This window comes from Oryzias latipes, chromosome 22 (genome assembly GCF_002234675.1).
Source record: "Oryzias latipes chromosome 22, ASM223467v1".
Taxonomy (NCBI): domain Eukaryota; kingdom Metazoa; phylum Chordata; class Actinopteri; order Beloniformes; family Adrianichthyidae; genus Oryzias; species Oryzias latipes.
Window position 1 is genome coordinate 13001524 of NC_019880.2, and position 15023 is coordinate 13016546.

General features: G+C 37.9%; 2 protein-coding genes across 2 annotated transcripts; one reads left to right on the top strand and one right to left on the bottom strand.

Annotated features, from left to right (window-relative positions):
* Positions 1 to 683: 683 nt before the first annotated feature.
* On the top strand, positions 684 to 8685 carry LOC101163864 (CLOCK-interacting pacemaker). Its single transcript, XM_023951830.1, has 4 exons — positions 684 to 823; positions 2361 to 2475; positions 6411 to 6580; positions 7435 to 8685. The coding sequence occupies exons 2-4, from the start codon at positions 2370 to 2372 to the stop codon at positions 8233 to 8235; spliced, it is 1077 nt and encodes a 358-aa protein (XP_023807598.1). The 5' UTR covers positions 684 to 823; positions 2361 to 2369; the 3' UTR covers positions 8236 to 8685.
* Positions 8686 to 9492: 807 nt separating this feature from the next.
* On the bottom strand, positions 9493 to 13229 carry zdhhc22 (zinc finger DHHC-type containing 22). Its single transcript, XM_004082568.4, has 3 exons — positions 13110 to 13229; positions 10922 to 11479; positions 9493 to 10840 (listed from the first exon to the last, which is right to left on the bottom strand). Exons 2-3 carry the CDS (start codon positions 11475 to 11477, stop codon positions 10566 to 10568), a joined length of 831 nt encoding a protein of 276 aa, XP_004082616.1. The 5' UTR covers positions 11478 to 11479; positions 13110 to 13229; the 3' UTR covers positions 9493 to 10565.
* Between the last annotated feature and the right edge of the window lie 1794 nt (positions 13230 to 15023).

Genomic DNA, 15023 nt, shown 5'->3' on the forward strand with positions numbered 1-15023 from the left:
TGAGCCCATCCCAAATTTTAACCATGATTACTCTAAGTGTTTAGTGGATGGTTTATACTTCTCTTAATAATAGTTTATTTAAGTTGAATCTAAATGCTAAATTAGGTCATTTTATTTTTTATTCCAAAAAGGGAAGAGTTTGTTGTGTTTAAAGGGAAATGTTTACCACGCCTCACAATAATATTCTTGCTATATTCTTTATGATGTGACAATAATGATCTAAGTTGTGTTTTTAGTTAATAAAACCATATGCCACAGCCAGCCACATGCAGTTTATGATTCACAATCATATTTAATTGGACCTCTAAGAGTAGAACAATAACATTAACAATAACATTAAGTTGAAGGTGCGGCATGAGTGAATGAACGATCTATTGTCTCTCTTTCTTTCTTTCTTTTTTCCACGTTTCCTGGCAGAAAAAAAACGAAGAGACCCTCGTGTAACCTCGTTTCCCTAGCAACCGCATCAAGGAGTCATGTTTAACTCGTACATTTCGCCCTTCGTAATATCTTACAGGAGTCTGTGTGATCTCGTTTTCTCAAAATCATTACAAGCTGCAACAAAAAAATATTACTTTGTTAAAACAGATTTAATGATACAGACCAACTTACAGCCACAACATAATGTTGGTGTCGAAGGAAACAATTACTTATGTTTGCCTGTAAGACCATGCAACGGTAACCACACTTGACTCGCATTACAAATTTGTATTAGGGAGTCGCAAACGTTAGCTGCGCCAGAGTCGATGATCTGTGGGTGTACCTGACACTCGGATGTCTTTCTAATCGCCTCGGATGTTTGTTTCAATTAAAACCTATATGGGTATGTACTTTAAAATCAGTACTTTAATCCGTCTAACTATTAAACGAAGACCGTGTGGCTAAATATTCTCTCACTAGCATCTAACATGTGCTAACTGCTAAAACGGAGGATTTAACAAGAAACCCGGCCGTCCTTTTGAGGGCACTTGTAGCAGCTATCATGTTACTGTCAACATTTTGCTTCCTTTTTAAAAGATAGTTTCTCATTAAAGTTGAATTAAACAACATTGCAGCGTGTGTTAGGTGACCAACAGAGGAAAACAAAGTCCCGCTCGTAAACACAACATGTAGCTAGCCAAAATAAAGTTATGGGTACTTCAAACGATTGTTTTTAATTTTTACTTCTGGACATTGATAGATTATTAGTGAAGGTGACTTTATCTTGAGATTATCTTGTTAGATGTTTTGCGGAAAATGGCAACGGTCTGTTTTGATCATAACTGTTTGATCAAAGTTGCCTCAAAAACAAGGCCCTAAGATTAAGCGGAAGACAGTGTGACAGTAGTGGGAGGCGACATCACAAATATAACGGGGTAATTAATCTTTTTTTTTTTTTTTTTTTTACTTTGAATCGATGTAAAAACATAATCTTATGTTTGTTGTGAGTATTGGTTAATATTTATTTGTGTATTTATTTGTCACACTTAACTAGATTTGTGAAATTTCTCAGGTATTATTTCAGTATTCCCATTTGTTTGTTTGTTTGTTTTTGTATGTAAGGCTGCCATATTCATTTTAATCTCTTATTTTGTATTTTTATTGGATGGGTTTGAAGTTTTGTTACTTTAGTAAGACAGAAAATGAGGCAAAAAGATCTTAGATTTGTGGTAATGTTATACTCAGGCAAACACGTTTGCACGCAGGTTTTATTCATGCTCAGACAGTCTTAAAATTATTTTATTCAAAACTTACTGCATACCTTTGTATACTGCCGACCTGTGGACAAATTATAGGGCATCCAGCATGAGGAAGCTACAGGTAGCCTATAATAATGCCCTAAGTATTTTATTAAAACAGCCTGGGTGGTGCAGTGCAAGCAGTTTGTTTGTTGGTGTTTGAGTTAAAACTCTCCAAGCTTTATAAAGACATTTTATCTATGGTTTTATTAATCGTCTTAATGCTTCAAATAATGAAATCATTTGAACTCTCACCAATGTCAAGCACAGCACTTTTAGATACCAATCCTCTATTTGGAGGTTTTGGGACAGTCGCCTTTTTTAAACTTTTAAGTGTTTTTTTTAAGTCAGCAGTTTTAGTATTAATTTCATGATACGTGGTTATTTTACTGTTCTTCTACTTCTATGTCATTGTTTTTATATTCCTATTTCATTGATTTTTATACTTTTATTACATTGTTGTTTTTTTAATACTTTTTATGTCATGGTTCTTATACTTGTTTGAATGTTTTATTTTTATCCTTAAGTCTTTTATATGTTTTGTGTATATTGTGGCAAATGGACCTTGAGTCTGTAATCCATGAAATTAAATTATTTAATGCTAATTTTTTTGTTGCTATGTTTTGTTTTATTCTTCCCAAGAAAACTAACATGAGTGGCTTTAGCAGACCCGGGCTACACAGGACCGCATCTTTCAGCGGGGCATCGCACCCTGGAGGATTCAAGCATGACTTGGAGAGAGATTCTGGCTTCTCAGGTTTGACAAAGATGCAGCTCCTTAAAGGGGATTTATTTACCGTTGTATTTTTATTTAGCTTACTCCTAAACATTGACTGTCAATGAGAACTGGCCTGAGTGACTCCTCCCCTTTGGCGTTCCATTTAGGAAGTCCCTACCGGCTTGATTTCCCTTAAACTTCTATTGAGAGAAAAAAATAGCTATTACTGGTAAATGGTAAATGGCCTATACTTCTCTATTACTCAGTCATTCTATTTGTTAGAATAACAATTCTTGCTCTACTACCTGGTCTCGGATCATTATTCATTTTCGTTTTATGTTAACATTTGTCAGAACAGAACAAAAGCCTGGGTACCTTCTGACCTTGATTGGTTATTATTCAACAAACTGAACTTAAAATTTCATAAATGTCAGCCGCTGCGATGCCAAAAATATGACCAAAACAAATTTTAAAAAACAGCTGCTCAGTTGTAACGTGAGTGGATCAGCTTAGCGCGGCTTTTCCCACGCATGTGTTCACGTTCACTCCACCTGTCATCTCACTGTCAACAGTTTCAAAACACTATTATTATAGAGTATTATGATAACATTATAACAACATTTTCATTTCACAGTGGTCACAGTAATAGTGCTGCGCGATTGGACCCTTTCCTTATGACGCCATAGGAGAAAAAAAATCATTGTGAGAGAGAAGGGATGATCACTCAAATCAGATTTTTTTTTTTTTTTTTTTTTTTCAAATCTGACATACAGACGACAGATCAAGTGCTTATTCTTGTCACCCACTGCTGCATGCCACTCACTTTCCCTTTGCTTGACAACTGCGGCACACGTGCCTCAGGTTGCCGGCCCCTGTTATAAACTGACCAATCAGATACCTCAATAAAAGCATGTGATGCCTGCCAGCCCCCACATCCAGTGTACAAAACGTTAGATTGGCAGATTCTCCTAAGCCCACTTACAGTAGAAGGGGTGTGGACTACCAACAAGCTCACTTCTGATTGATGGAAGTGGTTGCTATAGAAATGTTGACTCAGACCGACTCTGACCAATCACTGCTTACTGATATCTGGCTCAAACATGGCGATGTCTGTGTTGTGAAATGTGGACTTCAGAAGTAAATCATTTTCTAATGGTGATGTCACACTCGCTCAGGCCAGTCCTCTTATATATCTATCTAATGTATACACATCTGTACGGTTTTGCTTAATTTGAATAATTATTCTTTATATAATTCAAAATGAGCTGATCTGCTTTTATAAAACTTACTAAAGTTCTCTCAGTAACAGATATGGAAGTGTTTTGCAAAGTTCTGCTTTTGCCTGTTTACTAGTAGGACCAGTTTAAGTTTTATCATTAAAAATGTAGTTATAAGATGAAACTGACCAAATTTTTCTTCATAAATAAAATAATCTTTCCGTAGACTCTAGGATTTGTTTGCCTTCTGAAGATAAACATTTAAACCTGAACACATGACTGAGTTTGTTTTCAAACCACTGTGGTACAAATATCCAACTTAGTGGTGGAAATGAACAAGAACAATTGAAAGACAGGAACCCATGTAGAAGCATCTGAACAGAAAAAAAGAAATGCTGAAAGAAACAGTTTATTGAACTTAGGGTTTGGATGGAGAGCTTTTCAGGCCAGTAGGTCACTGAAGGGGACGATTCACCTTGACAATTGTAAGACAAGACCACACCATCATCAATAAAACAACTTGTCAAGGATTAGAGAGATTCAGCACAAGTGTGCGGAAGCTGTGTTTGTTGAGACAAGAGAAGACGAGAACAACACACCATGTGTTTCTCTTAGCAGGTGGAAAACCGGAGTTCAGGGTTAGAAACTTTCAGTCCAAAACATGTTGGACTTTTAGAGTCACCGGATATAAAAAAAGTAGCATCTTGTTGAAGAATTTGATTTGTTTTTAGAGGAGTAACATTGCATTATTCATTTTCAAGAATAATAACTAGCACCATCTATGCCTAATAATAATTTAAGGTTAAGTGAACACATAAAAAAGGGTAAAAGGTGAATTTATTAGTTGTTTTAATTTTTTTTCTTATTATTTTGACCTTAAAACACAGATGAATCTATTAAATATTGAGTAACATGAAAAGTGTTTGAGTATTCTTTATTTATATATATATATATATATATATATATATATATATATATATATATATATATATATAATTAGCGGCCACCATGTACATACTTTCGAACTCAGTGAATAGTTTGAATTCTTTATCTAACAGCAAGCACAAGACTTTTATTTTCAACAAACCTCTAAGCAGCCAAACAGCATGGACTTGACTTCAGGTCTTAGACACTTCAGTCATGGTTCAACAAAATGAAACACGCATGCCCAGCCGCATCCCAGAATCCTTTGGGGCCATTAGACCCAACGTGCACGTGATCGCCGCTACAATATGATGAAGCTTTCAAGTTAAAAGCAATCGTTAAAAGCAGCGTAAAAAAGTCCACCATCACCAACGGGTTTGGAAAAGCCGGTTTGCTGCGTGACGGAGAGAACAGCGCATGGAGTGAATTTACACTCCATTTACGGTTTCTAAGGAAACCGTAAAAGCGGAATTTTGCTTTGAAAAACTCACAGCCTCCGTGTGAGCTGGAGACATCATCTCCTGCTGATTGAGCTGCGGGGCCGATGGCAGTCTGAAGGCTCCCACACGTAACAACGCACCCGCCCCTCATACTCAAAACGTACAGTATTAAGTCCGATTGCTTTGCACAGAAACGATTTGCTCCGTTCACCGGCGCAATGGGGACGAAGTGCTCCTCCTTGAAGCCGCCCTGGCCAGAACTGTCGGAGTAGATAGGAAGGGGAGACAAGGAGCGCGCGGGGCGGGAGCGGAGCGCAGAGGCGTCCGCGGAGTGCAGAGGCTTCTGAATTCTGACGCACGCGCCGCACTAAGGCGCGCGTATCACGCTGAGGCGCGCGCTTTTCAGTCGCCGCTGCTGTATTTTACCGTTGTGTTTTTTAACCAGTCCTGTTACTCCCATAACCCTGCCGCGACACAAGCGGAAGGAGAGCTTTTCCCGTTCACCCCTCCATGCACTGCTGCTACTTGCTCATTCTTAAACACATACAACAGTGTGGCGAGCCGGGCGTTGGCCCCGCCTTTAGCCCCTAAGACTCATGGGAAATGTGGAATCGCGGATGTAAATTTCCTCATCATAACTGAGGGATGTAATGTTGATTATATGGTTACTGTTTGTAATTTTATGTATGATACCTAGATTGTCAATAAGTAAAAAAAAATGAAATAAAAACACCATAACTGAGGAACTTGTGAACAGAATAGATGTCCATGCTGTTTGACAAATGTCGATACACTCAAATACGTGAGCCTGAGGCAAAGCTGGCACCACCCACAATGCGCTAACGAATTGCACTCACCCTGGGATGCTGGTCGTGATCTGTCAGGATGACAATATCGCCTAACACATGCGCGGCTTGTACTCTGACGCGGTTTGTGTATGTATAAAACTAATTAAACACGTGAAAATGGATGAGTGCGGCTTGTAATCGGGTGCGCTTTGTAGTCCGGAATTTACGGTATATATAAATTTTATATGTTTTTAACTTTGTGTTATTTTTGATTGTAAACAACAATCATCAATAGGTGACCGTGAACGTTGTCTACCAAAATCAAATGTGAAGATCTAGGTCACATTTTCTATGTGGGCTATTCTCCTCTGAGGATGACCTTTATTTTTTTTATTTTGAAGGCTGACCTGGATTCGGCGTAGCCTTCCTCATTAGGTTGATTGTATCCTCTTCCAGACATTTACAGATACAAATCTACATCTGTTAGTGTTTATAGCTTCAGTGTCCTGCGCTTGTGCACACAATAAAAAGGTCATCTGTTTCTTTGAAAACATCCGAAGCTCCATATAACCATCCTCTTGTTTTTTTTTTTTTTGTTTTTTTAGATGCCAGCTCTGAGTATCTCAGTGCAATGGAAGTAACTGATTCTGAAGAGGCAGGAAGAAATGGGTCAATGTTGGGCCAGCAGTCAGCTGGTCAGCAGGTGGCTGTGGTGGGAGGCCCATACTCTGGACTGTCTCCAATGATCTTCATGAACAACTTTGTCTTAAAGCAGGTAAAATATGCTCAGACTGGACCTAGCTGTTCTTAGTTTATATCTTGTAAAATAATTTACTGCCTTGCTGGATCTAAACTAATGAGAACTTTGGTGCTGGGTACATTTTTTTTTTTTTATTATTGTTTTGGCTTTTATTTAGTGGTAAATATTGTTTTGGAAAGGCTGATCAACAAATCTTCAAATGAAAATATCTATGTAGTGTTGAAAAGGCCAAGATTTAAAGTAACAATAGTTTGCTTCTCTAAAACCAAAAGGTTTCCACTCTTAAGATGATTTTGTTGGGCTTGGCCTTCTACTGGATAACAGGTTAGGCGTCAGTGGAATATCTGCTGTCTACAGAAAAACTCCAGATTATTTGGAAAAGCAGGAAAGGCCAAGCCCCCATTCCAAGTGTTTTGACCTATTTTACTAGTACAGCCGTTTATAAAGCTTTCCTTGTGTAGTTCCTTTTTTTTATATATATTTCTTTACCATTTGAAAACTTTTTCTTAGCTATTTAATTTATTGTTTACATTTTTAAATAGTTTTTCTTTTTTCAACTTGTTTTTTCCTCCATTTTTAATTCAAGCTAACAAAGAGTTTGAGGCTTAAAGTTTAACTGTAGTTACAGGTCCTTGTTGATTTAATATCCAGTAATAAATAAATCAATAGATTATATATTTAATTGTTTTAGTGTAGTAACTCTCCTTTTCTAGTTAAAATTTTCGTTTTTTTCTTCCTTTTTTTGTTCTTTACACTGTCTGATTATTCTTTCCCTTATTTTCAGGTAGTTTTTTATTGTTTTATGCTTAGAAATAACTCATAATTATTACATTATAGATTAAACCATAATGGTTTATTTTCTTTTATAGCCCTCCTCTTCGGCTCCAGCAGAAAAGCAGTGGGGTTTTCCTTCCCACCTTGATGTTATGCCTCAGTCGCAAGTGGTTCTTTTTCAATCAGTGATGCCCAGCGGCAACAGCAACTCTCCAAAGCCCAGCCCCGAAAATCTCAGACTATCCAAAAACCGTGTGCCCTCTGCCAAGCCACATCACCAAAATGCCCCTCATCCTGTGGACACAGGCACTGAAAGGGTGGGATCCTCAAAGTTAAGGGCAAGATCGATGTCAGAGCATGGCCAACGACAGCAGAGGCGTCACAAACTCTACAGCCCCCCCAGCCCGCTGCCCGGCCTGCAGACACTCGGCCAAAACGTTGAGGACTTTGAAGCAGCCGCCAACCACGTGGAGGCGGAGGACCACCAGGAGCATCAGGAGCAGGTTCCCGATGAGCCTTCGACTCCACAGGCTGGAAGCCGCTCCCTGCCTTTCTATTTGAAACGGAGAACTGTGACGCCGCCAGACAAAAACCAGGATGCCATCACCACACACAGCAACAAACTGAAACGCTTCAGCAATACCTATAATATTCTCAGCAAGTCCGGCTTGTTGGGAATCACAATGCGCACAAAGCAGCTAATCAAAGAGAATAAGCGCACCCAGGGCCTGCTGTGCCAACTGCAGGAGCACACTGACCTGCTGTTGGAGGCTCTGAGCAGCGGAGACCCACATCTGTGGACTAAACTCCAGCTCTCTCTGCAGAACACAGAAAAAGCACACTGGGGAGCCAAAGCCCACAGAGTCTTAGCACAAGCTAAGTTCCAGCACTTATAAACCTGACTGCAGGAAAAAAAAGGTCAAAGATGCTTTACAGAATTTGATCTAATAGTTAAAAAAAACAAAAATGCAGATCTGCTTTGAAAAAAAAAGAAAAAGCACAGCTACTTCTCTAAAAGGAGAATTTTTAAGCACGACATTTACTTATTTTCTTGCCTGTTTTTGCAGCAAATAATTCTTACAATAAGGTTATGCCTCAGAATGTCCAACAGGTAGTCCTGGCATGCCTTACAGTACACAAAATAAATATCGATTCATCGAATCCATGAATTGATATTCCTTTAAAGAAATTCTTGTTTTTCTCTCAGGCAAAAAAAGTGCTTTCAGTTATTGTTTAATGTCAGAAATGTATTTCTTTTATTCTTAAAAGTTCTGCTTTTCAGTTTAGATCATTAGTTATGACAAAGTTGATTTTTATTACCAAATAAAATAGTTTTTGAATGGAAATTTGACAATTCAATTCATTGAAACTATATTAGTTTAGTATTTTAGCAGTAATGCCACCCCGCTGCACTAAAATCAAGGGGTAATCAAACACATAGGTAACTTTTAGTTCCATATAAGATGTCTAATTTGACTTTTTTTTGCTGTTGTGTGCACTCGCAGCTTTGCACACATTTGCACCAAAGCTGTCATTCTCTCCCATTTTTATGGTCTTAATTTTAAAATATGACTTAAAATTTTGACTATTCTGAGACAATTACCTTTTTTTTCAATGGTTACATACAAAAAATGTATTAAAAAACAACATTTGCTGAAATTCTAGATTCTCTTAAAGCTCTTAAAATATATTTAAAGATGGACAAATACTCTCACTGGTTTATGAACTTCAGGAAACGTGAGTTTTTCCTTTTTTTTTCAGCTGTCAGAATTTATTTCAAGTAATGTTTGTGACCAGAACTAAAGGAGGCGTGAAACGATTAAACAGAGGTCTGTTGGTTTCTTTTTGTCTTTAGTAACGGTACGTGTTCACACTGCATTTCCAGAGATCTAGCAGGACAAGTGGAGTAGACCTGTGACTCGCTCGCGGTGGGATGTTTTTGCTGCTTCACTACTGCTTCACCTTTGCGCTTAAAACTGTATTTGTTGAAAAAAAGAGAGCACTTCTAAAGAGTTTGGGTTTTTCTAAGACAATGTTGCACTGAGGTCGCACGGTAGTTCATTTTGTCAAACTTGTTTCATGATAAAGATAATGTGAATATAAATATTTGATTGCCTGTGCCTTTAAAGTATGTGTATGTCTTTAGTTGATATTGATGCCTGTTTGCATTTCTTTCTACATGTTGGGTAACTTTTAATGTTGTTGCTGTTTTTCAAGCAAGTACATTTATTTTTGGAGGTATTAAAAAAAGTTATATGAAATAGTATATATTCTTTAATACAATTAAGGAATATACCTTTTATTTTGGAAGCATTTCCTAAAGTTATAGCCACTGAAGGAGAAGTGTGAAGTTGGTCGTTTTTAAATTATTTTTATTGCTTAAACAGTAATTGCCTGTTATTGCAAAGTGTGCTTTTTCTTCATCTGTGTCAAAAGTGATTTATTGAACTTCTTGAAAAGCTTTGGCTTGTGACATTTCTTAGCAAAGAATGTACCAATAAAGAGATTTAAAAAAAAAAAACATTTGTCTGACTTGGAAAAACATTTAATGTTGTAAATAAATACACATCATAATCTCTACAAAGTACTCCTGCAATTGGAACTGTGTTTGAAGGAATTCTTCAGATGTCGACCATCTGCTGTTTCACTTCAAATGTGCAGCCTGTGCGGCTGATGATCAGTAAACCAGATGCAATCGTTTATAAGCATCTAAGATGGGACCTAATGGCATTGTGTGAATGTTCCCCTGGTTAATTCAATGACATTTTCTCTGAGCATCCTTACAGATGACTCTTACTCCACAGTTAAGCCTAATTCTGTAGTAAAAGAGGAGCTGAAACACAAACACCTGGCAGTGTACGCTGCGAACACCATCCTGTAGCCCTTCGTAGGAAAGTCAAACTCCACATTGCTTAAAAACCACTTAATAGCAAGTATTATAAGAGAGAGATAAGGAAAAAATACAAATATTGCCAGTTTGTCGTATCATTAAAGCTGTGAAAACATGCAAATCAATGAAAGAAAGCAAAAACTTTAGAATTGAAACGGAAGCTAAAGATTAAATGTTGATACTTGCTTTTTAAAGAGAAAGGTCTTAGCTCCTATGGCTCCTTTCCTAAACTGAATATGTGCCATTAGTTATTTCAGGGATAACTTTAAACATAGAGCATCCCATCATCAAAAGAGTTCTAATCGGTCCTTTAAGTTTTTTGACCTATCCCGATCCTTAGTCTTGTTTTTGTCCATCAGCATCTTCAGAGCACTCCTCCGTTTGCACAGGCAGGATGAGTCCGAGGATCCAGCGCGTGCCAAAGACGTGCTTCAAGTTGGCTCTCCAGTTGCTGCAGTTCCTCACCAGCTCGCCTCTCTGCATCTGACACCAAGTCTGTCCCCGAGCCACCAGCAGCATCTGCTGGGAGCAGAAACCGGCGCACACCAGGCCGATGCCCAGCCACACATACAGCATCAGCACCAGGAACAGCTGCAATCCTGAGATGGTTCCTGTACAAGGAGGGGGCAGAGTTAGGGCTAGAAGTGTGGCAACAATTATCTTTGTGTTAGCATTCTTTTTTCAAGACTCACCCATGAAGAAGGAGCAGACCGAGAGGGGGAGGAGAGTAAGAAAGGTCAGGGGGTTCTCAAAAGAGATGGAGTACTCCACTGTCAAAAACGCGACACCCAGAACCAAAGAGTACAAACACGTGCATGACGTGTAGATGCAGAACATCAGGAAGTAACGCATGTTTTTGTTGCCGATGCAGTTCCCGGTGAAAAAACAGTGGTGGTCCCTCTTAAGGATGATCTTCTTGCACAGTTTGCAGAAGTGCCGGCCGTTCAGAAGGTAGTGAGCATCCACTTTGTCTGAGCAGTGTGGGGAGCACACAGGGATCAAAGTCTCGTTGGCACTTTCAGCAGGATATATGATAGTCATAATGTAGTTCCCCAGTGCGTTGAACATCAAGAAGAGCACAAGCACTGTATGGAGAGTGGATGACACCATCAGGGAGGTTTCTGGGTAAGGGAATATAGTCGGGATGAAGAAGAAGAAATGTAGGATGTTGGTAACTGCTGTTGCCATGAAGAAATACACAGGTGCCACGGCGTTGAGCAGTCTCAGTTTTAACATTCGGGTGAACATCTCTGTGGGACAAAGACGGAAAACAGGTTTGATCAGAAGTGGAGAGGATCCAACAGCAATTTGTTAGATTAAACTTGTGTATGTGTCGCAAGGCAAACAATTATTTTTATTAACAAATGCAAAAAATTACAGACATAATCTAACTTAAAGCCCATGTTGTCTAATTAAAGTAGAATTTACAAATTTGATTTGTTTTTTATTGTAATGCACGTCCAAATAAGCGAAAGGTTGCACAATGGTGTGGTAGTTAGCCCTGCTACTCAAAGATGTAAGGTTTCTGGTGTTATTCCCAGATAGGTCCTTTCTGTAAAGATTGTCTATTTTCCCCTTTGCATGTACTATATGTTTTCCTGTACGCTCCAGCCTCCTTTGAAGTTTCATAGCTTATTCTGGGACTTCACCCCTCATGGGTGAATGTGGATATCAGTGGCCCTGGTCAAGGCTTCTCATCCCTGCCCTCACCTTCAAAAAGGTAGAATAAGCTTTAAAAACCCTTGTGATTCTTCTTAGGATAAAGTAATCAAGTTAGCATGGTGATGGATAGAGAATAAAAGGATTGTCAAAAACAATCCAATAGATCTTTGAAGCCCATCTGCTAGACTATCCAAACAAGTAGTTGAAGAGTTAGATAAGTTAAATCTGGTACATCGCCTGTGCATCCTGGGGGAGGATCCCTCCTTCATGCGGGCATCCCTGAGGTTTTTTCTTTTTTTCCCAGAATCCATTTTTTAGGAGTTTTTCCTTATCGAGAAGGAGGCTCTAAGGCATGGATACCCAAATCCAGGCCTCAAGGGCCAGCCTCCTGCTACTTTTCCAGAAACTCGCCTTGTCTCCTGTTGATTACCTGGATCAGGTGTGTTTAGCCAATAGGTGCTTCAATAGCAGGATGGTTGGAAAACATGTAGGACACCGGCCCTCGAGTCATGGATTTAGGCACCCCTGGTCTAAGGGCAGGGGTGCCCAGTTTAGCTTAGTCTGTTTAGTTTAGTTTAACAATTACCTATTTTATTTTATGACTGATTTCATGTTCTTACAGTTACCAATATAAAGCCCAGTGAGACAAGTATTGTTTTAATATTGGGCTATATAAATACAATTAAATTGAACTGAACCTTTTGGAGTTACTATAAACTGTTACACTGTGCTAAAATGTATAATACTTCAAAGACTTTTTTTTAAGAAATAAATATCATATTTAGATTTCCTATTTCATTAAAACACCCATATCGAGGTAATTTTCATGCAGCTGTAGGAGTAATAAGACTATAATCATAAGAAGAACTCATTTCTGTGTAAATGTGGGTCTTTGGGGCCACTGAGAATTCCAAGAATACTCTATCAGTCTCCTGGTGGTCTCCTAACCTGCAGGAGTAAGAAACAATCAAATCGTATGGTGACTATCAAGTTCCTCAGAATAAACCTGATGCCTGCGTTTGCTTCCACACAAAAAACATGATCACTTGGAGTTCCTCACGCACGTGGCAAAACAAAATAGCTTGAATTCAAGAAATAGTAGCTGGATCTCTTTTCTTTGTTTTCAACATGAGTAGGAAATTCTTCCAGTTAAAGATGCTGACCCCCCAACCCATATGTCGCCCTAACTTATGTCTCCTGGATGGCGCCTCTTCCTACCTGAAGATGTCCAGCTGTTAAGGAGCTGTTCTTTCAGCACCACGAAGCTTCCTGCTGCTGTCTCCCTCACGCAGACAAAAACAGATTTCTCGGAGCCACGCTGACGGTGTTCATCCTCAAAGTCTTCACAAACTTCTTTACCGCCATCTGTCGGTGCGGGTGCGCATGCACAGAAAAGAAACAGATCGCTGTAAAGCATTTTTAAAATAAATGCATTTGTTATATGGGTAAAACAGATGAAGAAACAAAAATGTCATTCAGTATATTATATTATATTATATTATATTATATTATATTATATTATATTATATTATATTATATTATATTATATTACACCTTGATGTCTTAGAACTTGAGTTTGAAATGCCTTTTTAGGCAATAATAATAATAAAATAAACAGTAACATCTTGTTCTAAAGGAAGTATAAATGTGGGAAACCAGAATACTGTCATCAGTAGTGTGATTACATTTCCTTGCTGTATGTAAAAAAAAAGTGTTCTATCGGAAGGATGGTTTCTGAAAAGGGGAATGCTTCAGTAGAGGGCAACAAATCCTAACTTATTATTTCATGATCATCTCTAGGTGGTTACTTCACAGGAGCTGAATCTCCATGGTTACAAAGTTGCCCCCTGCCGTCATAGTTTGCACAAAAAAGAAATCAATTTAATTACCCTCTCTATTTAAAATATTTAGAAATACTTTTTGATTTTTTTTGTTTTAAATACAAATAACACAAAAGGGAACAAACAAAATCTGCATTTTGGTATCCTAAAGCAACAACAACAAAGATATTGAATTATAACAATATTCTGGAATATAAATGCAGTAATTATGAAGAGCAAATTGATATGTAAAATTCTAAAAAATCCCCCCCAAATTTTTTTTAGTGCAATACAAAACAACACAAAAGCAGTTTCACTGATACATAAGGTGATATTAAACTACTGTGGTGTCTGTTAATGTTAATTGGTTAATGTTTGCATTTTTGGTTTTTACATTAAAAAATACAGTTGTTACAGGTTTATTCACATTCAGTAATGTTGTTATTTAGATTTTTTTTTAAAAGTACAACAAAAATAACCACAAGCCCTTGTTGAACCTACAGTGTCTGAGTAAAAATTGTGTGTAACTAAGTCAGGCTTTTTTTTCTGATTATATCAATATTTCTATTTTTGGAGGCTAAAAGGGAATGCTCCTGTCTTAAATAAAGCCCTCAGTGTTAAAATGTTGTGAATTATTTCAAAATAGAGGGTTCAATAAGGGAATAATTTGAGGGGAATTTAATTTTGGATAAAACATTTCTGTTTATGACTGGGCATCAGTTACCCCTCATTCTCCTCATGTGAGCTTGTCATGTTAAATTCTGAAAGTTATGCAGCTGACCTGTAGGAGCAAGTGGTATTCTGTCCAGCAATTTTGCATCATGATTAAGCACTTTTTAAATGTATTATAAAAAAACACATTTCCCAGAACAAAATCAAAGACATAAATAGAAAACATAATCGGACAAGTAAGGAAATGTCTGATTAAATCAAAGCAGCACAAACAGTTTTAAAGAACGCTTTTAACTTGCTGTGTGAGCTGGCAGTCTGCTTTCCTGATGAGTCAGCCTCAAAATCTACAGAGGGCGACAAGTTTAAGGAAAAGCTGGCTGAAAGTGGTCGGTGAGGTAGTCTACGCCCATAAGGAGTTTTATTGCACTGTGGTGCTGATTTTCTCTGAATGCAGCAGAAATTTGGACAGCAGTTTGTTCTAGAAGAAGGACGAGTAAGAGTTTTTTCTTTAAAACAGGCCTGTTATAACACTAAAGACATCTGGGATCAAATCTGTTTTGTTGGTTAAAAACAAGGTTATAAGGAAAACATTTAATAAATTAAAATACATCTGTTTTTAATTTTTATTTTGTTAGAGGTC

Excerpts from the sequence above, each read along its gene's own strand:
- LOC101163864 (XM_023951830.1), top strand. The coding sequence starts at position 2,370 with ATGAGTGGCTTTAGCAGACCCGGGCTACACAGGACCGCATCTTTCAGC. Across the intron at positions 2,476-6,410 it reads GAGAGATTCTGGCTTCTCAG|ATGCCAGCTCTGAGTATCTC; the intron begins GTTTGACAAAGA and ends TTGTTTTTTTAG. Across the intron at positions 6,581-7,434 it reads ACAACTTTGTCTTAAAGCAG|CCCTCCTCTTCGGCTCCAGC; the intron begins GTAAAATATGCT and ends TTTCTTTTATAG.
- zdhhc22 (XM_004082568.4), bottom strand. The coding sequence starts at position 11,477 with ATGTTCACCCGAATGTTAAAACTGAGACTGCTCAACGCCGTGGCACCT. Across the intron at positions 10,841-10,921 it reads GGTCTGCTCCTTCTTCATGG|GAACCATCTCAGGATTGCAG; the intron begins GTGAGTCTTGAA and ends CTCCTTGTACAG.